At 42.5% G+C, this 24,125-nt stretch overlaps 1 protein-coding gene across 1 annotated transcript; it reads left to right on the forward strand.

Moving 5' to 3' along the window:
* Positions 1-1,184: 1,184 nt before the first annotated feature.
* ddx23 (DEAD (Asp-Glu-Ala-Asp) box polypeptide 23) lies at positions 1,185-22,812 on the forward strand. The gene is made up of 17 exons (XM_061795323.1): positions 1,185-1,343; positions 2,970-3,127; positions 3,230-3,343; positions 7,224-7,317; positions 7,386-7,451; positions 7,620-7,758; positions 7,837-7,970; positions 14,803-14,915; positions 18,047-18,190; positions 18,288-18,513; positions 18,723-18,868; positions 18,972-19,149; positions 19,708-19,950; positions 20,029-20,180; positions 20,271-20,379; positions 21,120-21,294; positions 21,821-22,812. Exons 2-17 carry the CDS (start codon positions 2,970-2,972, stop codon positions 22,042-22,044), a joined length of 2,415 nt encoding a protein of 804 aa, XP_061651307.1. The 5' UTR covers positions 1,185-1,343; the 3' UTR covers positions 22,045-22,812.
* Positions 22,813-24,125: the final 1,313 nt, after the last annotated feature.

Here is a 24,125-nt window from a genome sequence, read left to right on the forward strand (position 1 = left end):
CGTGGTGTTTGAACTTCTTGCTGTGGATTTGTGTATTATTAATGTCATTTTTTGACCTAATGATGTTGTTGTCCGAATCATTATTGTGTGCACTACAGCGCCTGTTATTATTGTAATTACTAATTTAATTTCTGAAGTTATGACGTTGTGATCCAAATTATTAGACACATGCTGTTTGTACTTCTCGTTGCACAATGCGGCTGCACTTTGTGGCCTATATTACTAATAATTTAACTATGAATAATTTCTAAAATTAAAAAATTTACATTTTTTTAAATCCCAAGCTTGTTGTCACTTGTTGATTGCTATTTTGTGTTTATTTTGGCTTGATTTACTATTTTGTCGAATGTTCTTTGGCCAAATTCAGTTAAAACTAAAGTACTTTTATATTCAACATGCGCGTGATGTGTATCATAGCTGATTTAACTGAAAAAAAGAGAACCTCATAAAGTAACTTAAGTCATGAAAATCGACACACACGCACACACACACGCCCCGGAGAAAACCTCCTGGCGCCGTGCGTAGCCACTTATTTCAAACGATTTGAACTATATTAACTATGTCCCATAAATTATGTGTATTTCGTTCATAAAGTTAAAACTGACTTCTTAATTTCAACAAAACATACACGTTACAGTGAACAAACTCCAATTTTACGAAAAACACGGTCGCCACCTGGTGCTCGACATCGATATGAAGTCTAGATATGCCAATGCGCTGTACCAAACCGGCAAATCTACGTAGCGGCCATGTTGGGGAGGTCGTTGTTCCCATAGAAGGCAATGCATGGATACTGAAATTAAGTCGTAATTTGCTTATTATTTTCATGAAAATTACTGTTTTATCAACACTAAAGCGTATGTTATCAATACACAGCATTAAAAAAAGCTTAGAATATATTTGTTAGATGTAAAAGTGACTTCCGGTTGGCTTGTAATTATACGGCGTTTTCCGCAACCGTATGCAGCACAATGTATCTGCATCCTTGTGGTTTTCCTGCTGTCCACACACATGGAATGCGCTGACAATTTTGACCTCCCTTAGCTTTGCTGTCGTCACGCAGCTTAAATGCGCATTTACCGATACATATCTATGGTGCTTGAGCGGGAGGAAGAGGAGGAGGCTGAGGACCTTAGTTTTGAAAAGGCATTTAGCTGTCCATAAAAATGGCCCTGAGGCAGATTCTTCTTGCAGGGAAATGTAGTTTTAAATTGAGGTTATAACGCACACTGTGGTCCTTCAGTACTACAATTCCCACAATTTTTTTCGCCTCTTCTTGTGTCGAGTGGTATGGCGTCTGCTTGAAGCGTACATTCATCGTGTTTTGTTTAGACGGGATCACGGTAAATTGAAAATATTAATTTTAACACTCGACTTGAATGTAAAGTAGTCCCAAACATCTGTGCAGTTTATGATGCAGAATTCGCCCGTTGCTTAGGTGTTCGCTTACTCAAGTGATATTTGCTCTACACACTGCAGTCTCGGCTAAAGTATATTTTCACAATGTGCAAATGAGACAGCAGTTTAATAGAGAACTTGTTCTGTGTTTGTTTGTGTTCTACCTTTCTGAGGCCTCTTTTAAGTGCGATATTGAAAGTAAGATGCATGTATAAAATCCACAATCAATAAGACGGGTATGATACTCACATTTCCAAAATAGCTGTACATCAAAATAGACGATTTTATTGGATAGTGAAGTGATACACGATTAAAAGGAGTCCTAATTTGTAAGAAGTGATTAAGGATTTTATGCCAATTTTTATGTCGCAAAGGGCCCAGAAATCATTGTAAATCAGGAAATGTATGACCGAAACCTTGACTCTTTGAGATTTTAGAAAAATGCCTGGATGTTTCTTATTGTTTGTTGTTGTTGTTGTTGTTGTTGTTTGTCTGCTCGGCCCATCTTATTTTTGGGGACAAATTTAAGAGCAAGCGCATCGTCAAATTTACTTCCAACTTCACAGAAAACAAGAGCAATAATAGTGAATCACCACCACATAGTTTTCTATCATCTTTGAATCCTATGAACATGAAATTTTCAACACCAAAATTGAGGAAGATGTTCATATTTGTCAGAGCCACAGGAAAATGAGCTGATAAAGGTATTTCCCAACAATGTAATGTGAAAAGAACAAGTATTACCTTGCGCGAAACAGAGAGAAAATTAGATTTTGGTAGTCGTCCGCTAAATCCATGTGCCCAAAATCTGGCACAAAAAAAATTTGAAAGAAAATGGCAGTCTGGATTTAGTATCCATCCATTTTCTTAACATCTTATCCTCACTAATGTCGCAGGTGTACTGGTGCCCATCTCGACTGACTTTGGGCAAGAGGCGAGGTACACCCTGGGCGCCAGTCAATTACAGGTCATATACAGTAGGCATATTGACAAAAAACATTCACACTCACATCAACACTTACTGACAATTTACAGTCTTTATTTACCCTTCCATGCATGTTTTTGGAATGTGGGGGCAAACCGGAATACCCGGAGAAAACCCATGCAGGGAGGGGAGAATACGAAAACTCCAAACAGAAATGCCAGATTTGAACCTGGGACCTCAGAACTGTGAGGCAGATGTGCTCTGGAATTAGTAACATACATACAACATATATTGCCGGAAGGTGTTTTCTCCTTGTAGTTCACGATGGACTGGTCACACAGGATTAAAGATTAATATTAACATTTAGAAGATTAAGATACAATTGACACTGTATATGATGTTAGTGCTCCATGTATGGTATGAAGTGTTTTTTGTTTGTCATAACGCGAGAGAATTGCAACCGTTGTGCTTGTCACGATCCAATATATTTTTGATATAATCTGTACCTAATCCATACTTGACTCCTTGTTCTCTTTGTTTTGTTTTTGTTTGGTAAAGGCTGTTTGATATTAAGGAACCTTGTCAAATATATGTTCATATGAAGACAAAATGCTCAATCATCTACATCTTATCTTTATGCTTTCAGATGGCAGCCGATTCCTCAGAGAAGAAAGATGCTGACTCTTTAGGGACCAAAGACAGAGATAGTAAACGCAGCCGTTCACGGGAAAGAGACCGGAAGCCATCACCAACACGCAAACGGCGTAGATCTCGGGAACGCAATCGCTCTAAATCTGTAGAAAGGTAACTCAACCCTAAAAACGCCCTCGAGAACGCACACATCTTGCGCATGGGTGTGGTTCAAGTTCAACTTGTCTCCTCTCTTGACTTGTATTGTGACTGTAGAGACCGCCGCATAAAAGACAGGGACAAGGAACGTGACAGAGACAAGGAACGAGACAGAAGCCGTAAGGACCGAGACAGCCATCGGCGTGATAAGGACCGCAGCAGGCGCTCCAGGTACATCGACACTTTTATGTACAATTTTGGGAAATTAAATATTTTTGATGATACTATAGTATTTTGGTTTCACTTTTACTTGAGCTAAGCACTTCTGAAGATTCTGAAGTAAAATAACAGGCATTGTGACCATGCAACCACAGTTTTCGTCTAACTTTTATTGTGCAGTGCTATAAAGGAATGAGATGGCACGATGATATAGTGGTTAGCACATCCACCTCAGAGTTCTGGGGTTGGTAGTTCAAAGTCAGCCTCCGGGGCTTCCTCGTCTTCCCTCCGTTCCTTGCATCCCGCTGCAGTTGCCTCTTCTTGTGGGGGAGCCGGATGGTCCCCTGTGTGCTGTGGGGTTTTCATCCCTGCCTGGTTTGGGGGGGTCCACCTCCCACACTTGGGGGCAGGTAGTAGGTGCTGGCTGGAATGTGTGCGTGTTTGTGGGCTATAACGGAAATCACTGAACACTGACACGTTACGGCCTTAATACCGATTGTTATGGAAATTGGGTGTGGGGGGGAGGGGGGAATGTAGCATCCGACATTACCGGCCATTACGGCACTGTGTCTGGCCACCGTGATGAAAATTTTATACAACCCCAATTCCAATGAAGTTGGGACATTGTGTTAAACATAAATAAAAACAGAATACAATGATTTGCAAATCATGTTCAACCTATATTTAATTGAATACACTACAAAGACAAGATATTTATTGTTCAAACTGATAAATTTTCTTGTTTTTAGCAAATAATCATTAACTTTGAATTTTATGGCTGCAACACATTCCAAAAAAGCTGGGACAGGTGGCAAAAAAGACTGAGAAAGTTGAGGAATGCTCATCAAACACCTGTTTGGAACATCCCACAGATGAACAGGCTAATTGGGAACAGGTGGATGCCATGATTGGGTATAAAAGGAGCTTCCCTGAATTGCTCAGTCATTCACAAGCAAAGATGGGGGGAGGTTCACCTCTTTGTGAACAAGTGCGTGAGAAAATAGTCGAAAAGTTTAAGGACAATGTTCCTCAGTGTAAAATTGCAAAGTATTTAGGGATTTCATCATCTACGGTCCATAATATCACCAAAAGGTTCAGAGAATCTGGATGTAAGCGGCAAGGCCGAAAACCAACATTGAATGCCCGTGACCTTCGATCCCTCAGGTGGCACTGCATCAAAAACTGACATCAATGTGTAAAGGATATCACCACATGGGCTCAGGAACACTTCAGAAAACCAATGTCAGTAAATACAGTTCGGCGCTACATCCGTAAGTGCAACCTGAAACTCTACTATGCAAAGCAAAAGCCATTTATCAACAACACCCAGAAACGCCGCCGGCTTCTCTGGGCCCGAGCTCATATAAGATGGACTGATGAAAAGTCGAAAAGTGTTCTGTGGTCCGATGAGTCCACATTTCAAATTGTTTTTGGAAATTGTGGATGTCGTGTCCTCCGGGCCAAAGAGGAAAAGAACCATCTGGACTGTTATGGACGCAAAGTTCAAAACCCAGCATCTGTGATGGTATGGGGCTGTGTTAGTGCCAATTGCATGGGTAACTTACACATCTGTGAAGGCACCATTAATGCTGAAAGGTACATACAGGTTTTGGAGAAACATATGCTGCCATCACAAGCAACGTCTTTTTCATGGACGCCCCTGCTTACTTCAGCAAGACAATGCCAAACCACATTCTGCACGTGTTACAACAGCGTGGCTTCGTAGTAAAAGAGTGGGGGTACTAGTCCGGCCTGCCTGCAGTCCAGACCTGTCTCCCATTGAAAATGTGTGGCATATTATGAAGCGTAAAATACGACAACGGAGACCCCGGACTGTTGAACAGCTGAAGCTGTACATCAAGCAAGAATGGGAAAGAATTCCACCTACAAAGCTTCAACAATTAGTGCCCTCAGTTCCCAAACGTTTATTGAATGTTGTTAAAAGAAAAGGTGATGTAACACAGTGGTAAACATGACCCTGACCCAGCTTTTTTGGAATGTGTTGCAGCCATAAAATTAGCCATCTAAGTTAATGATTATTTGCTAAAAACAATCAAGTTTATCAGTTTGAACATTAATTACCTTGTCTTTGTAGTGTATTCAATTAAATATAGGTTGAACATGATTTGCAAATCATTGTATTCTTTTTTTATTTATGTTTAACACAACGTCCCAACTTCATTGGAATTGGGGTTGTAAAGGAAGTCGATGAAATAAACACTATATTGAGAGAAAGAGAGAGAGGGCGTGTCTGCTTCGGGCGTTTGCTTTTATAAGTATTTTAAAAGAATGTGAACACACATTTTCCCCCATTTTGTTCTCGTAATACGTCACGATGTCGTCGCCATGCTAACAAGTGTATCCGGTCGCGTTTGAGTTGACAAGGTAAAGACGGGATGCGGTGGTATCGGAATAAATTTATTGCATTAGTCTGACATAGTGCAATTGTGAAAGACCAAATTTGTCTTGTAGTCTGATCCACGCGTTACGTGTTGTCGGTCTCAGACGTGTTGTCTGTCCCACACCGCCGACATGTTTTAAAAAAAAAAATAGCTTTATTGGCTGTCAGATATTTACAGTAGTACGTCAAAAGATACGCGACAAGGCTAAAAATAAAGTAGCTTTTGGATTCAAGTATGCTGTACACGATGGCGACATGGAGTAAATGTCTTTTGCAGATTGATCAGATCGGCGAATTATGACATGAAAGCCAATCAGCATAAAATGCTAATTATCGGCCGATACCGATCAAGTCGATCAGATGGGTGTAAAGTCTAGAATAAATAAACTGGACTTCTTACCATGTTATCGTTATCACGAAGGGAGGGCGAGGATTGGGTAGGCAAAGATGGAAAAGCATGATGCGAATTGCTAAGGTGTCATGGCATGAAGTTGCAAAACACTGAAATAAGTGATTGGGTGATACAGTACACTGTCTGGCTGGAACTGCGTTATAGCAGAGAGGAACCAAGTTTGAACAATAAAATAACAAGCCAATTAAGTGTCAGGAGGTATAAATGTAAAACAATTCACGGCCTCACAAGACACTCTGAACCAGAAATGAATACATACATCACTTGAGATGTCATCTGAAAACGGGGTCAGGTTAAAAGTATATTATTATGGATAATAAATATTTGTGATATAAAATAACCTTTTTGTCCAATGATTTCCCCATCGTTCCCATCATTTTAGTGACAATAGTGAATATAAATAATATGCTATATAAATAGCATGCAAGAGAAGACATCTATCCAAGTACATTCATAAAAAAGGAATCTAAACTATTGTCCCTGCATAAACTATCCCATTCAATCTATCAGTTATGTTATTTGTTTGTTTGCAAAATAGGGTGCTGAGTTGAAACTTTTGAGATCCGATTAAACTGATTTAAGAATTCGTAAAAGCGAGTTAATCCATAGACCAGTGGCGTGCAAAATGGGGTGGTCCCCGGGCATCCACCCGGAGGGCGGCATCCAAGACCCCCCCCCCCCCCCCCACACACACACACTATGACGATCGGCTTTCAGTGTGTACAGTCGTGTTTATGGGGCATCAACAGCGGCTGTGCATCGATCGCACCCCCTCCTGTGCGCCCCCGGGCATCAGCAGAACTTTACACGCCACTGCCATAGCCACAGATATAGCTCTGTTGAAGACTCTGAATTGTCCTTTGATGTGGACGTAAGTGTGAATGGGTGCCCAGTCCAGGGTGTACCATGCCTCTTTCCCAAAGTCAGCTGGGATAGGCTCCAGCTCACCCGCGACACTCGTGAGAATAAACGGTGTAGAAAATGGATAGGTAGATTCCGAAATGAGCCCCCACAAAAATCTGTACAATAAAACATGAGGTTAAGTACCTTACAATGCTGTTTTTTCGCCTTTCCCAAAGGAGTCTCTCACCCAAGTCAAAGGATGCCAAGCTAAAGAATGAGAAGGACATAAAAACAGAGGAAGAAGAAGATGACAAAAAGAAAAAAGAGAAGGTGGGGTCTGGCTGAGGATTTTATGCTGTAACCTTTTTCAGAGTTAAACCTGTGTTCCCTCTTTTCAGGTACAGCCATTGTCTTTGGAGGAGCTTCTCGCAAAGAAGAAGGCAGAGGAAGAAGCAGAGGCAAAGGTAAGAAGTTCTCTGAGGAACACTTGCCCTTTTGCCTTAAATAAAATTAATTCATTTTATTTATAGGCGCCTTTCAAGCCACTCAAGGTCACCGTACAAACATAGTTGAAGTTATAGGCCCACAGTGCATTTCTTTCTTACGTCTTTACACCTTTCTCCTTATTTCAGCCAAAGTTCTTGTCAAAAGCAGAGCGAGAGGCAGAGGCTCTGAAGCGGCGGGAGCAAGAGACTGAGGAGAGGAGGAGGATGATGGAGGAGGAGAGGAAGAAGAGAAGGGTTTTTCAAGACATTGGACGGAAAATGCTCGGTGTGTCATCATCTGGTTCACTCTGTAGTTTATTGCATCTGTGGAGGTGGCAGTGCTAATCGGTGACGTGTGTTGCAGAGGATCCACAAGAAAGGGAGAGACGGGAACGACGTGAGCGGATGGAACGAGAAAACAACGGGAACGAAGACGACGACGGGCGGCAAAAGATTAGAGAGGAAAAAGACAAAGGCAAAGAACTCCAGGCCATCAAGGTTGGGAATTTGTTATGTAGAATGTGTTGTCCTTTATGGTTAACTGCAGCATTTAGCATTTCAGTTTTATGTCCATAGCTGACATATTGAATTCATTTTTGTGTATGCCTGTGTGTATGTGTTCATAACAGTACTTTAGAATTCAACATTGGGAAAGAAAAAAAGGCACCATCTTCAGTTTGTATCTATTAGTTGAAGGGATAATGGAACTTTAATTTTTCAGCTTCCCTGCTAGGTAGTGAAACTACACAGTTCTCAATACAGTGAACGCCTGTTTAACTCAGTGATGCATTCCAGACACAATCTGCGTCCTAAAGAGATAATGTACTTAGTTACTTACTTAATCTTCTTGCACTTCGGGGTGCGTAAAACCAACCATGGTAAACAAATTTCTCCTTCTGAGTCTGTCGTGGGCAAGGAGTTGACTTGCTGGTGTGTTTGAGATTGTTGTGCTGCTGCAGAACCCAAGTGCGCTTCAGCTTGAGGTCACAAATTCACGGCCGAACATTCTCCTTCAGGATTTTCTGGTCAAGAGCAGAATTGACAAGACATTAACAAGATAGACACCTTCCAAAAAGTTCAACTTTTTTCTCTTCAATCCATAGAATATTATCCCAAGTCTTGGGAATTATTCATGTTTTTTTTTTTTGTTTTTTTTGTGGCAAAAGTAAGGCAAGCCTTTATATTCTTTTTGGTCAGTAGTGGTTTTCGCCTTGGAACTCTGCCATGGATGCCATTTTCCCCCAGTCTCTTCCTTATTGTTGAGTCATGAACATCAAGCTTAACTGAGGCAAGGGAGGCCTACTGTTCTTTAGATGTTGTCCTGGGTTCCTTTGTGACCTCCTGGATGAGTCGTCGCTGTGCTCTTGGGGTGATTTTTGTTGGCCGGCCACTCCTGGGAAGGTTCACCGCTGTTCCATGTTTTCTCCATTTGAGGATAATTGTTTGCTGGAATTCTAAAGCTTGAGAACTGGCATTGTAAACCTTTGCAGACTGATAGATGTCAGTTACTTTCTTTCTCATCTGTTCTTGAATTTATTTGGATCGTGGCATTTTGTTGTAGCTTTTTGAGATCTTTTGGGCAACTTCATTTTGTCAGAAAGGTTCTATTTAAGTGATTTCTTGATCGAGAAACTCTGGAGGTAATCAGGCTGGGATGTGGTCATTGAAAATGAACTCAACTTTCCCAAAAATGTGATTAGCCACAGTTAATTCATGATTTACTAAGGGAGGCATTTACTTTTTCCCACAGGGCCAGGTAGCTTTGAATAGATGAATTCAAGTCATCCACGCATTCCTATGTTCCAGACATTTTTCTGCCGAGAGGACTGAAATCTTGACCTTATCTATAGCACTAGGGAAGATCTCCACCTTTCCTTTCCGCTCCCGTGCCAGCGTGCTCTCACAAGTAGGGTTGGGCATCCTTTGAATTTAAACGATTCCGGATCCTCATTTCGATTCCGGTTCCAAACGGTTCTCAATTCCGATTCTTTTAGGGGGCTGGGTCTAAAAAGTTTGCATGATTTAAATAAAGGGTGTTTAAATTATGAATATCCAATTTCTTAGCAACCTGCAGCATGAACTAAAATGAACATTTGACTTAGCGTTCTTCATAAGCAGTATCAATATCAAACCTATGAACTAAAAGGCAATGTGTGTGGAACTAACGCAATTGACTTACCGTATTTTCACGACCATAAGGCGCTCTTAAAAGTCTTAAATATTCTCCAAAATGGACGGGGCGCCTTATAATGCCTTATGTGTGCACCGAGTTCCAACATCTATAAATGTTGTTGTGTGATGAGCGCTCCACTTGACAGACTGGGAGCATTTCCTGCCGACACGCTGCTTATACAAAGGAAAAGCGGACGTGGCTGAGGACAGCATGCGGACATAAAGGGGGAAGGGTGCGCGTGAAGGAAGACGCTAAAGCCACGCCCCCAGTAGGTATATAGCGCTGGGGTGTGCATTGTGCAAAACAACATTGGTTTGGCTAAGGACCCCCGAAAATGGCACCTATGAAGAGACACGCTTGCGAAGCACTGTTTAAACTGCAAGCTGTCAGACTGAGGGCAATAACGCTTGCAGAAGAAAATCGAACATTTTCAAGGAGGTCCGTCTTGGTGCTTTTTTTTAATGAAACGCGCCATTCATCCATCCGGGCAAGGACTACCGTGGCGCAGCAACTTCTGGCGGATTACAAGGAAAAGCTGGCGTGAGCAATGGATGACAGATGGCGAACACAGCTTCACTAAGACTGGGAGGCAACGCTGGGCGAGTTACGCCACCATATGTGAATGGATTGTGGATGCTTGGGCTAAGGTATCTGCTTTGACTGGCTAAGGTATCTGCTTTGACTGTCCGAGCTTTCGCGAAAGCCAGCATCAGACTGACTCTGACAATGACAAGAGGGAACCCGGCGTGTTTGTTGGAGAACTTGGCCGACTTTAATGAGCGCTCCACTTGACTGACTGGGAGCATTTCCTGCCGACACGCTGCTTTTATAGAGGAAGGTGGACGTGACTGAGCACAGCATGCGGACGCTAAAGGGGGAAGGGTGCGCGTGACAGAGGACACTAAAGGCACGCCCCCAGTAGGTATATAGCACCGGTATGTGCATCGGTTTGGCTAAGGACCCCCGAAAATGGCACCTACGAAGAGACATGACATCGCCGCAAGAGAATTCAAGATCAACGAATCCATGGATCGCAAGTGGAGGAAGCAGGAAAACGAGCTTCGCCAAGTCAAGAAGACGAACCTAAGTTTCCGCGGAAACTAGGCGAGCTGACCCGAGTTGGAAGACCAACTCGAGCAATGGATTAATGAGCAAAGAACATCCGGGAGAAGCGTCTCAAGTCACCATTCGACTGAGTGCAATAACTCTGCTATGAGCAGCAAGTGCAGAAGCTTGCCATCATTCCGGGAGGCTTGACTAAGGAACTCCAACCGCTGGACAACGGTGTAAACGGGGCGTTCAAAGTGAAGTTGCGAGCGGCGTGGAAGCGATGGATGACAGATGGCGAACACAGTTTTACTAAGACTAGGAGGCAGCGCCGGGCGAGTTACGCCACAATTTGTGAATGGATTGTGGATGCTTGGGCTAACATGTCTGCTTACACTGTTGTTCGACCTTTCGTAAAAGCCGGCATCATTTCTGAGGACTCTGACAATGACGAGAGGGAACCTGGCGTGTTTGATTGAGAACTTGCACAGCTGTTCATTTCGGATACAGTAGATGAGGACTTTGATGGATTTGTGGATGAGGATTAATCCAAAAATAACGTGAGTACATTGTTAAATACTTCAATAAAGTACAACCGAACTCACTTTTGCTCCCGCTGCCTTTTTAAAAACATTGTTTTAGCGTGCATGCATGCTATCGTATGTTTTAAGCTAGCGTATGTTTTACCATGCCTGTGCCCAATAATACTATGTATTGCCTTATGTATGTGTTAAATACAGAAAATAGACCCCGTAACTGAGACTGCACCTTTTAATACGGTGCGCATTATGGTCGTGAAATACAGTAATATTCATTAATTATTATTATTTCAGATAAAAGTTAAATATAGCATTGTTAATTTTTTTATTTGTGACTGTTTTATTACGTCAAAGGGTTTATATGTGCAAGTTGTAACTTGATGTCCTGTTTTAAGCATGTAACCTTATATTTTGAAGGAAGTCAATATTTTGACACAAAAAATAACTTCACACGACACCGGCAAAAATGAAAGCAAAACGAGACGCAAGAAAAAGAGTAATTGGTGGAACCAAATGCTCTGTAAAACGTTGATTCCTTTACCTATCCACCGATGAGACACAAAGTTAGTGTTTGTGATATTGCGAGACAACGTTTTTGTGAATTTTGTCCCAATTCATTGTGATATAAAGTTGCTAGTTTGACCTTTTGAAGTTTTAGCTCAATGTTAAGCTTGTAATGTGACTCTTTCTACTTTCTTTCCAGTATGGTGAAGTAATTTATATTTTATTGTTGTCTGTCATCAGCGCTTACGTTGGTTTGAAGACAATAAATAAACGCTAAAAACCATCAGTGTAAGAGTGCAACCCACTGTTTAACTCATTAGCTGCCTCAATTTTGGCATAGACGTATTTTATTGTTTCAGTCACCCAATTGACTTGACTGTAGTCTGAGGCTCGGAGTGGGAGGGAGCGAGTCAGACTTTTACTCGTGAAATAATCTTAATCCAAGTGTTGCATTTATTTTAACATAGGTAAGACACACCTTTGTTCGTCGCTGCCGATGGGCATAAGCACGTCTTCGTGCGTGTTCTTCTTTGTTGCTCTTCGCCGGTACTTCGTTGGTTTTCGCCACTTCTTCGGGGTTAGCGGACTGGAGGCATCAAAACTGGGAACCGAATGTTTGGAATTTGTACGAATCCGGGAGAACCGGAATGTTAGCCCCAGTTCTAATCTACTCACAAGTGGGTCTTCTACACAGAGGCAGCCAATCAGAGGAAAGGGGGCGGTCTTAGCCAAATATGGACAAAGTGGATACAAAACTGTGTCAAACAGAAGTAGCTGTCAGAGGGGGCATTTTTGGACACTCATGATAAAACTAAATCCATGTTAGGGTCGCGGGCGTGCTGGAGCCTATCCCAGCTGTCATCGGGCAGGAGGCGGGGTACACCCTGAACTGGTTGCCAGCCAATCGCCGGACACATACAAACAAACAACCAGTCGCACTCACAGTCACACCTACGGGTAATTTAGAGTCTCCAATTAATGCATGTTTTTTGGGATGTGGGAGGAAACCGGAGTGCCCGGAGAAAACCCACGCAGGCACAGGGAGAACATGCAAACTCCACACAGGCGGGGCCGGGGATTGAACTGTGAGGCTGACGCTCTAATCAGTTGGCCACCGTGCCGCCTAAATAATCACAGTTTAAGAATTGCATTTTATTTAGTTTACATGGTTTATCTTTGTCTAATATTTTCATTTGATTGCTGATCTTAAACAGTGAAGTGGGGAAAACTATGCAAAAAAAAAATAATAATAATAATTTGAGAAGGGGGAAAATACTTTTTCACGGCACTGTATCAACAACACCCAGAAAGACCGCTGGCTTCTCTGGGCCCGAGCTCATCTGGGATGGACTGACGCATAGTGTAAAAGTGCGTTGTGGTCTGACAAGTCCACATTTCAAATTGTTTTTGGAAATCATGGATATCGTGTCCTCCAGCCTAAAGAGCAAAAGGACCATCTGGATTCAAACTTCAAAAGCCAGCATCTGTGATAGTAAGGGGATGTGTTAGTGGCTAACTTTGACATCTGTGAAAGCAACATTAACGCTGAAAGGTACATACAGGTTTTGGAGCAACATACAGCATGCTGCCATCCAGGCAACGTCTTTTTCAGGAACATCTTTGCCCTTTTTTAGCAAGACACGTGCATGCTTCGGGAGTATGGGGTACTAAATCCGCTGATACAGGCTGTTTGGTCCCTGTACGACCAGTGTCAGAGTTTGGTCTGCATTGCTGGCAGTAAGTCATCATTTCCAATGAGGGTTGGACTCCACCAAGGCTGCCCTTTGTCACCGATTCTGTTCATAACTTTTATGGACAGAATTTCTAGGCGCAGCCGAGTCATAGAGGAGGTCCGCTTTGGTGGCCTCAATATTGATTGACAGGCGGATTGGTGCAGCGTCTGCAGACATGCAGACTTTGTATCGGTCTGTTGTGGTGAAGAAGGAGCTAAGCCGAAAAGCGAAGCTCTCAATTTACCTAGCCTCACCTATGGTCACGAGCTGTGGGTCGTGACCGAAAACAAGATCGCGGTTACAAGCGGCCGAAATGAGTTACCTCCGCAGGGTGTCCGGGCTCTCCCTTAGAGAGAGGGTGAGAAGCTGGGTCATCAGTGAGGGGCTCAGAGTAGAGCTGCTGCTCCTCCAATTTGAGAGGAGCCAGATGAGGTGGCTTGGGCATCGGATTTCCCACCGGGAGGAGATCCAGACACGCTGGAGAGACTACGTCTCTTGGCTGGCCTGGGAACGGCTCGGGATCCCCCCGGGCGGGCTGGAGGAAGTGGCTGGGGAGAGGGAAGTCTGGGCCTCCCTGCTAAAGCTACTGCCCCCGCGACCCAACTTTGGGTAAGCGGAAGAAAATGAATGGATGGATCGATGGATGGATGGATGAAAATACGACAACGGGAGACCCCTGATGGGCGAGCAAATGAAGTTGTACATCAAGCAAGGGGAAATGGGAAATAATTCAACCTACAAAGCTTCAACATTTAATGTTCTGAGTTCCCAAGCGCTTAAGTGTTATTAAAAGGAAAGGTGATTGACCACATGCCCCTGGTAAACATGCCCCTGTCTCAGCTTTTTTGGAACGAGTTGCAGGCATCAAGTTCAAAATGAATGAATATTTGCACCAAAAAAAAAATCAGATTTCATCAGTTTGAACATTATGTTGTCTTTTTAGTGTATTCAATCGAATATAGGGTTGAACAGGTTTTGCAAATCATTGTATTCTGTACATTCTGCAATCATAAACATTTTTAAGGGGGACGTCAGTTACTAATTGTAATTTGCGGCAGGGCTTGTTCCCCACCCCCACAAATAGCGGGGTTTTACCAGTGTTGCTCTTGCCCTGTGAGACACTTGTCATTGATTACATTATCGATGTCTGCGCATACAATTTATTTCACGGGTTCAGTCAGTGTAGATGCAATCCTATCGGATGTGTCATTTGAAATGTAAATCTGAATAGACAAAGCCACGTAAATAATAAAATGAAATCGACTGTAGGCTCTAAATCAGAGTTAGGAAATTAGACCTGCAGTGGGAGCCTCAATACATTTTTAACCTTACAGGAACGTTACTTGGGTGGGACGAAGAAACGCCGGCGAACACGTCACCTGAATGACAGGAAATTTGTTTTTGAGTGGGATGCTTCTGAAGACACGTCAGTCGACTACAACCCCATGTAAGTAAAATTCACACATAGTATCATTCCAGGAGGACATATACACACGTGGACAAAATTGTCGGTACCCCTCTGTTAATGAAAGAAAACCCCACAGTGGTCACAGAAATAACTTGAATCTGACATAAGTAAGAAGAAAGAAATAAAAAATAAAAAAATAAAATTAACCAATGAAAAATAGCCCTTGCTTTTGGATTGTGGTTTAACAGAATTATTTTAGTGGACTTAATGGGAGACAACCAAGGAACACATCACTGTTAAAAATAAACATTTCCCAAACTGCATGTTGACAAGCCATAAAGCTTCTGGAAGGATGTCCTATGGACAGACGAGACAAAACTGGACCTTCTTGGCACGGCACATCAGCTCTCTTCACAGATGCAAAAATATAGTATACCAAGAAAAGAACACTGTCCCTACGGTGAAACCTGGAGGAGGATCTATTATGTTCTCGGTTTGCTTTGCTGCATCTGTGCAGGGTACAGTGAAATCTCAATGCTATCAAGGTATTCTAAAGAGAAATGTGCTGCCCAGTGTCAGAAAGCTTGGTCTTAGTCGCAGGTCATTGGGTCTTGCAATAGGATAATGACCCAAAACGCACAAGAACGGGTAAGAGCAAAACATTGGACTATTCTGAAGTGGCCTTCTATGAGCCCTGATCTAAATCCTGTTGAACATCTGTGGAAGAAGCTGAAAAGCTGGCGAAAGCACCCATCAAACCTGAGAGACAACTGGAGCAGTTTGTGTCAATTTGGTCAAAATATCTGCTAAGAGTTGCAGAAGTTTTATTGAAAGTTATACAAATGATTTGATTGTAGTGATTTCTTGAAAAGGTTGTCCAACAGAATATTATTTATATAATTATTCATATTTTCACATAATTTAAGGGTACTCTCAATTTTCTCCAGGCCTGTTTCATGTCAAGGTTATTTGTATAGCCCTTAATCACAAAATAGTCTCAAAGGTCTTCAGAGGCCCACAGTTGGCAATCCCTAATCTAAACTCCCCAATCGGGCAAGGGAAAAAAAATCACATTTGGGGTAAAAAGAAACCTTGAGAAGGGACCAATGAGGGGGGAGGTGGGTGACCAGGCAGCAATGGATGTCAAGTACATTTATCACATAGTCTGGTGCTGTACAATGTTCATTACGATGCCAAGATGCTGTACAATGTTCATTAAGGTGACATAAGAGTACATTTAAAGAGAAAAGGCGCTGCAGGTAGACTCCTTCGGGAAAGTGGAAAGTGGTTCTTCCTCACGACCTGGCCCGGTCGGTCGGAGCAGAATCCTCCATGGCAACAATACAGAGGGAAGTGGTCCACCTCAGAGCTTGTCCCAGTTGGTCGGTGCAGAACCGAAACAGCAACAGCCTCAGAAGTCTCATCACCTAGCCCTTAGCCTCTCTCCGAGCAGGAGACAAGGGGTGGGGGGGAGATAGAACAAGTGGTAGTAAAACAGGCCTACATGTACTTTAACTAAATGCCAAAGAGTAGAAATAAGTCTTAAATCGGGATTTAAAGATTTCTACTGAGGTAGCAGCTCTAATAACCGCGGGTTTGCATTCCAGAGTACTGTAGCCTGAATAGAAATTGCTTGAAAACCTGCTGACTTCTTTCTGGCTCTCGGAGTAAACCATAAAAGTGCTCGACCTGTAATACTGATACGCGTTTCGAGGCAATCTAGTAGTATGTTGTGATCAACGGTATCAAAGGCAGCGCTGAGGTTGAGTAATAATAGTATTGAGGAGGTGTCGCAATCCATAGCTACTAAAAGATCATTCGTCACTTTTCAAGGGCCGTTTCCGTAGAGTGGTCTGGCCTGAAACCGGACTGAAATTCAAAAAACGCTGTTGTACTAAAAATGTTTTCAAGGATTTTTGAAAGAAATTTGTTTTTTGAAAAAAATTGTTGAACCACAATTCAAAAGCAATGTCTGATTTTCATTGATTAATTTTCATAACCAATTATTTCTGGGACCACTGTCGGTTTTCCTTTAATTAACTGAGGGTTACCAACAATTTTGTCCACGTGTATATGGCTAATGGAGGCCACATCAACCCCTGTTTATTATTATATCCAACCTGTTGACTATATGATCTATCGCGAGCAACTGGCCCAATGCAGCGAGCATAAATAAGGGCATTATCAAATACAGTGGACCCTCACTATTTGTGGGGGAAAGAGATGGGGCCGGCCTACGAATAGCAAAAATCTGCGCATAATTGACGGCCGTTATAATTGCAATAAAAAAACAAAACACATGCCCGCTGATCCACAAACGCACCTTCAACAATTCACAAGCAAAATTGAATATTTACAAATGATAAGTCATGACAAATGCACACACATCATTAAAAAACGTGTACATTGCGGAAGTATTTGTGGATTTGAAAAACGTGTGAATCACGGATATATTTGTGGATTTGAAAAACTTGTAAATCGCGGATATATTTGTGGATTTGAACAACACGTGGAAATAATTTGGAGACCTATCTCTCCCCATACAAAATAACACATTAAAGAGGCATGGTAGAATAGAATACAATGTTATTGTCACTTTTACAGGGACAATGAAAATCTGTATGTGATCATTTTGAATACAGCAAAACATGCTGGAAAACACCACCTCTGATTTTGTAGTACACTATGATATTGTGGCGGCACGGTGGCCGACTGGTTAGAGCGTCAGCCTCACAGTTCTGAGGACCTGGGTTCAATCCCCGGCCCTGCCTGTGTGGAGTTTGCATGTTCTCCCCGTGCCTGCGTGGGTTTTCTCCGGGCGCTCCGGTTTCCTCCCACATCCCAAAAACATGCATTAATTGGAGACTCTAAATTGCCCGTAGGCATGATTGTGAGTGCAAATGGTTGTTTGTTTCTATGTGCCCTGCGATTGGCTGGCAACCAGTTCAGGGTGTACCCCGCCTCCTGCCCGATGACAGCTGGGATAGGCTCCAGCACGCCCGCGACCCTAGTGATGATAAGCGGCTCAGAAAATGGATGGATGAATGGACTATGATATTGTGATATCCCATGTGATATGAAACTACAAATCCCATAATGTGGCGCAAAAGCTCCATTCACGAACGCCATCATTCATTCAGAACAACGTGATCAATGAGATGTTGTCACAGATACAAAGAAAAACACTCGGTGCAGCTGTATGGACGTGGTTTCATCGCCGGCATAGACCTCAAGCAGCAGAAAAGAGAGCAATCACGTTTCTATGGTGACCTGATGGAGAAAAGGCGCACAATGGAGGAGAAGGAGCAAGAAGAGTGAGTATAGATTTTTGAATGATCCACCACCAAGCCATTTGCCCCAGCTTACTCTCTGTGTGTGCACTGTGCCGCCTGCGCTCGTCACTGCTCTCAGGACGAGACTGAAGAAGATGCGCAAGAAAGAAGCCAAGCAACGCTGGGACGACAGGCACTGGTCTCAGAAGAAGCTGGATGAGATGACTGACAGAGACTGGAGAATCTTCCGTGAGGACTACAGCATCACCACAAAGGGAGGAAAGATCCCGAACCCCATCAGGAACTGGAAGGAGTACCAGCTGCCAGCACACATCCTGGAGGTCATTGACAAATGTGGTTACAAGGTCAGCCAACACTGAAATACAGACTTATGTGCCACTTGTTGCGTGTTTAATTTCTGTGGGTCTGTACTTGTACAGAGTCGTACTGCTTTGTATTCATGCCACTTTTCCACTGCATGCTGAGGTCTGAGCATGTTCTGTGTGTTTTTTGTTTGTTTGTTTGTTTGTTTGTTTTTTACCAATAACATTTTTTTTCTCTTCTTAACATCCAGGATCCAACCCCTATTCAGAGGCAGGCCATTCCTATTGGCTTACAGAACCGTGACATCATCGGTGTGGCCGAGACGGGTAGTGGTAAAACGGCTGCTTTCCTCATCCCGCTGCTCGTCTGGATCACTACCCTTCCAAAAATTGACAGGTAATAGATACCATGTAAGCTGGAGTGATGTGACATGTAAGCATGTTGGTTTGTTGTCTTCCTCCATATGACTCACATCCATCCGTGGCCCTTATCGGTGCAGGATCGAGGACTCTGACCAGGGTCCTTATGCTGTGATCCTGGCCCCGACTCGTGAGTTGGCGCAGCAGATCGAGGAGGAAACTATTAAGTTTGGTAAACCACTCGGCATCCGCACTGTGGCTGTTATTGGAGGAATCTCCAGAGAGGACCAGGGCTTTCGTCTCAGGATGGGCTGTGAGGTGAGATGCCGCTGGCACTCATAGATTTAATTTTAGCAGTTTATTGAATGGGATAAACAGCCAAACATACAAACACAAAAGGAAAAAACGTAAACACACAAACAAAGAACATGGAACAGACGTTAACACACAAACTAACCCTAACCCAACTGACTCCAGGCTCCTGACATCACTCACTAGAAAAACATCAACACGTGTGTGTGTGCGTGCGTGTGTGTGCGTGTGCATGAGAGACTTAATTACATTTTGTAAAACCAGTTTTCTTTCTCTTTTGTTATGCTTTTATATTTTACAATACAATGTTAGTTTTCTCCTCCTATAACTCCCCTAAATTATTATTATTATTTTTTTTATTGATTCAATGGGGAATATAGATTTACTATAAGAGTAAATTAAGTCACAAGCTTGGCATGGAACAAATTATACTTGTAAATCAATGTCCCACTGTCTTTAGTTTAACATGGGGTGTTGAAAAGGAGGAGATAAAAGGGTAACACTTAGCTAACGAGACTTAATGAGTGTCGAGGAACTTGTACAACACATCACCTGTTCCAACAGATTGTTATCGCCACTCCCGGTCGTCTGATCGACGTACTGGAGAATCGCTACCTGGTCCTGGGCCGCTGCACTTATGTGGTCCTTGACGAAGCCGATCGTATGATTGATATGGGCTTCGAGCCCGACGTTCAAAAGATTCTGGAGTACATCCCAGTGACCAATCAGAAACCTGACACAGAAGAAGCCGAGGACCCTGAGAAAATGACCATGAACTTTGAGTCTGGGAAACATAAATACAGACAAGTATGTCATTGTCCATTGTTTCCGTTTGCACTCTCCATTTGTGTTCCATTTATTGTTTGGTTGTTAACTGCTTTGCAGACGGTTATGTTCACGGCAACCATGCCTCCAGCTGTGGAGAGACTGGCGAGGAGCTACCTGAGACGTGCCGCCGTGGTGTACATCGGGTCTGCGGGCAAACCTCACGAGAGAGTCGAACAGAAGGTGCTGCTCATGTCTGAGGGAGAGAAGAGGTGAGACTCGTGGCGTAAACATTCCGCATTGCATTTGCTGCTCAAAGAGTTTTCCAACACTTGCGGCGGCGTGTGATTTGTGTGGTGCAGGAAGAAGCTGCTGGAGGTGTTGGCGCATGGTTTCGAGCCCCCCATCATTATCTTTGTCAACCAGAAGAAGGGCTGCGACGTGCTGGCTAAATCCTTGGAGAAAATGGGCGTAAGTCATTGTGGATTATTAACCCTTAAAAACGGAGAAAACCACAACCGGAGTCTGTGTCCATTCATTCCAATACTAAGGGGGGGGGGGGGGGGGGGGGTGTATTGAGAATTAGATATTTGAGTAAGTACAGGTATCAGTGACTTGAGCCTGTGAGTAACTTAAAAAGCTCATTCAATATCAATATTTTTTGAATTGAATGTGGGAGTTAGAGACTTGTGAGTCAGCTCAAATCAAATCTGATGAAATCCTATCATATATAAAAATAAAAAATATATTAAAATGGCAGTAATCTGCATATGTACTAGACTGAATTCTTATTCCAATCTAATTAAAATGTAAAACAGTTTATTACCTGAAATATTTTTATTTGATTAAAATGAGAACTGTTAAGAAGAAACCCTATAAATATTTTTTTAATAGAATACCACTACTATTAAATATATCAGTCATTTTAATCATTCAGTAAATGTTTGGGTCTGGCGTGTGAAATTTCTCTTGTATTTACTATTTACAATTTCAAATGTGAAAAAGTAAATCATATGTGCAGATTTTTTGTATTCAGTGTTTCATTGTTTTTTCAGCGTGTGTGTGATGTAAAAAAAAAAAAAAATTCTTTCAATATTATAATCTTGATCATGATGGTGGTGATAGTAAATTATTAAATTACACCGTTTCATCTGTAAGTATGACTACGTTGCAGTTCATAGTAACTGAGTTGTTACAATCTCGCTTCACAGTACAACGCTTGCACACTGCATGGTGGCAAAGGTCAGGAACAGAGAGAGTTTGCACTCTCCAACCTCAAGGCAGGTGCCAAAGACATTCTAGTGGCCACCGATGTGGCTGGTCGTGGTATTGACATCCAAGACGTGTCCATGGTACTTAACTACGACATGGCCAAGAACATTGAGGGTAAGCACCTTGTTTGTTTTACTGAAGGCAAACCATGTTTTTTACAGGCTGAAATATATGTAATCTTTTTTCCATGTCCATTACAGCGGTATCAAAAGTGCGCAAAATAGATAAGGCACAAACTGAGAAACAACAAATTTCAGAAATAAAAGTTCATAAACTGTAACTGCAAAGTAACATCAAGTAAGGCTAAATATATGAAAAGTACTGATGTGGAGGGGGCGTGGGGGTGATTCCAAAACCAACATTTTATTTTTGACTTGCTGTTGAGACCCAGAAAGCGTCTGTAAGGGTCATTCTTTGCTGTTCGAGTCACTATGGTGTTAATGGAAAAATGCACCACAGTCCATTTGTGACATCATAATCATCTTCCATTGACTAGGAAATGGCTTTCCAACTAACAAATGGAAGCACTTTCCACTTTTGTGACTGGACTGTGCTCGAGAGTGCCATTGTAGTTGGCTTTATATAAGTTTTTGGGTGTTTTGTATCACTGGATAAACATTCCATCGATTATTTCTCCCAGATTACATCCATCGTATTGGTCGTACGGGTCGTGCTGGTAAGAGCGGCGTGGCCATGACCTTCCTCACCAAGGAGGACTCGGCTGTGTTCTATGACTTGAAGCAAGCCATCCTCGAGAGCCCCGTGTCCACCTGCCCGCCAGAGTTGGCTAACCACCCGGATGCACAGCACAAACCTGGAACCATCTTGACCAAGAAGAGGCGAGAAGAGACTATCTTTGCCTGAACAACACTTACAAACAACTTGGGGTCTTTTTCATTTTAATTCAGCTAGAACATGTCTTTGGTATTAAATGCAGATTTCATCAAAAACAGAGATCCTCCTCTTAATGATGTCATGTAAGGGGTTAAAAAGACCCTCATTAGAGCTGGAAACAAGTCAGGATCCGTGTGAAAAGTAGTTGACTTGTTTTTTCCTCCCCTAATTACTGTTATTATGGACTTCTTGTCAAAAGTCATTTTTTTTCTGCTTTAACTTTGAAAAATTCTACAATACGATGCAATGTTTTAAATATAAACATTTGTATGAAAACAGTCATGTGAATAAATAAGATCTGTTGTTTTTGTTATCCAAAAATGTGCTGAACATTTGTTAAAAAATGTAAGCATATAAACTCACCAATTGTTAAATTTAAAATGGAGGTGATGATCGAAACCTGGGCTCGCCGCACACCCAGCAACGTGGCCGAACGCCACAGAACCCCAGCCACTAGTTTTCATGAGTGGCAGAATGTCGGCCACTAGTTTCCCTCCCACTCTAAATTTGAATCGCAGGAGAACGGCATCTCAAATATAGTGGCCAATCAACAATGTCAAGTTGCATCACATTTCGTTCGCAACAAAAACAACCATTTCCAGGTATGACGCAAGATGCCAGTGTGGGCCAACACCGTATGTACAGTAAAAAGTATGGTTAAACTTCTGCATAATCTGGTGATAAAATGTGGTCTGATCTTCATCTAAATCACAAGAATAAACAAACTGTTTAAACAAATACCTCACTAACAATTATGTTTTCATTTGTTGTTGAAGATAGCATACACATTCACAGGACAGTGAGGTGGTGGACCCTCTTGGCAACAATAACCTCACTTGAACCCAAACGTTTCCTGTAGTTGCAGATCAGATGTGCACAACGATCAGGATGAATTTTGGACAATTCCTCTTTACAAAACTGGGATGTCTGGTGTGAATAGCCCTCTTGAAGTAATGCTACAGCATCTCATTCGTTTTGAGGTCAAGACTTGGACCCACTGCAGAACATGTCTTTTCTTTTCAAGCCATTCTGTTGTTTATTTGCATCTGTGTTTTGGATCATTGTCCTCTTGCAAAACCCATCCTCTCTTGAACTTCAACTGTTGGACAGATGGCCTCAAGTTCTGCAAAATATCTTGATAAACTTGTAAATTCCTTTTTTCCATTGACAATAGCAAGTTGTACAGACCCTGAGGTAGTAAAGCATGCCCATACCATGCTTCATAGTTGGCAAGGTGGTGTGCTTAGCCATTTTTCCTCCATACATGGTGTTGTGTGTTCATCCTAAAGAATACTACTTTGGTTTCATCTGTTCACAAAATATTGTATTTTGCCAGGAGTGCTGTGGAACATCCATGTGATCTTCAACAAACATCAAATGTGCATCAATGGGTTTTGTTTTAGACAGCAACAGCTTCCTCCTTGGTGTTCTACCATGAACCCAATTCTTGTTTAATGTTTGACATATGGTAGATTTGTCAACAGAGATGGTGGCATGTGTCAGTGATTGCTGCAAGTCTTCAGCTGAGACTAGGTTTATTTTTACCTCGAGCTTTCTGCACTGTGCAGTCATCTTTGCAAGGACGGCCACCCCTTGGAAGAGAAGCAATAGTGGTGAACAAGCTGAGAAATATATCACACGAGCCAACGACTTGAATACCTTCTACTGCAGATTTGAAAAGGACACTTTCACAGCCCACACGCACACAGCCGCCCCACCGACCACAATCACACCTCTGACTTCTGCGTTAAACATCCACGAACAGGATGTGAGACGCATCATCTTCAAACAACAAAAGAATAACAAAGCGGCATGCCCAGACCATGTGTGCCCATCCTGCCTCAAAGTCTGCGCGGACCAGCTCGCTTCAGTCTTCACACAGATCTTCAATAGATCTCTGGAACTGTGCGAAGTACCATCCTGTTTCAAACGCTCCACCATCATTCCAGTCCCCAAGAAACCTGCAATCTCGAGTCTAAATGACTACAGGCCTCTCGCCTTGACATCTGTGGTCATGAAGTCCTTTGAACGTCTCGTGCTGGACCACCTCG

Source organism: Phyllopteryx taeniolatus, chromosome 1 (genome assembly GCF_024500385.1).
Source record: "Phyllopteryx taeniolatus isolate TA_2022b chromosome 1, UOR_Ptae_1.2, whole genome shotgun sequence".
NCBI lineage: Eukaryota > Metazoa > Chordata > Actinopteri > Syngnathiformes > Syngnathidae > Phyllopteryx > Phyllopteryx taeniolatus.

Coding starts and splice junctions, on each gene's coding strand:
- ddx23 (XM_061795323.1), top strand. CDS start 2,970: ATGGCAGCCGATTCCTCAGAGAAGAAAGATGCTGACTCTTTAGGGACC. Junction 3,128..3,229: donor CGCTCTAAATCTGTAGAAAG/GTAACTCAACCC, acceptor TTGTGACTGTAG/AGACCGCCGCATAAAAGACA. Junction 7,759..7,836: donor CATTGGACGGAAAATGCTCG/GTGTGTCATCAT, acceptor CGTGTGTTGCAG/AGGATCCACAAGAAAGGGAG.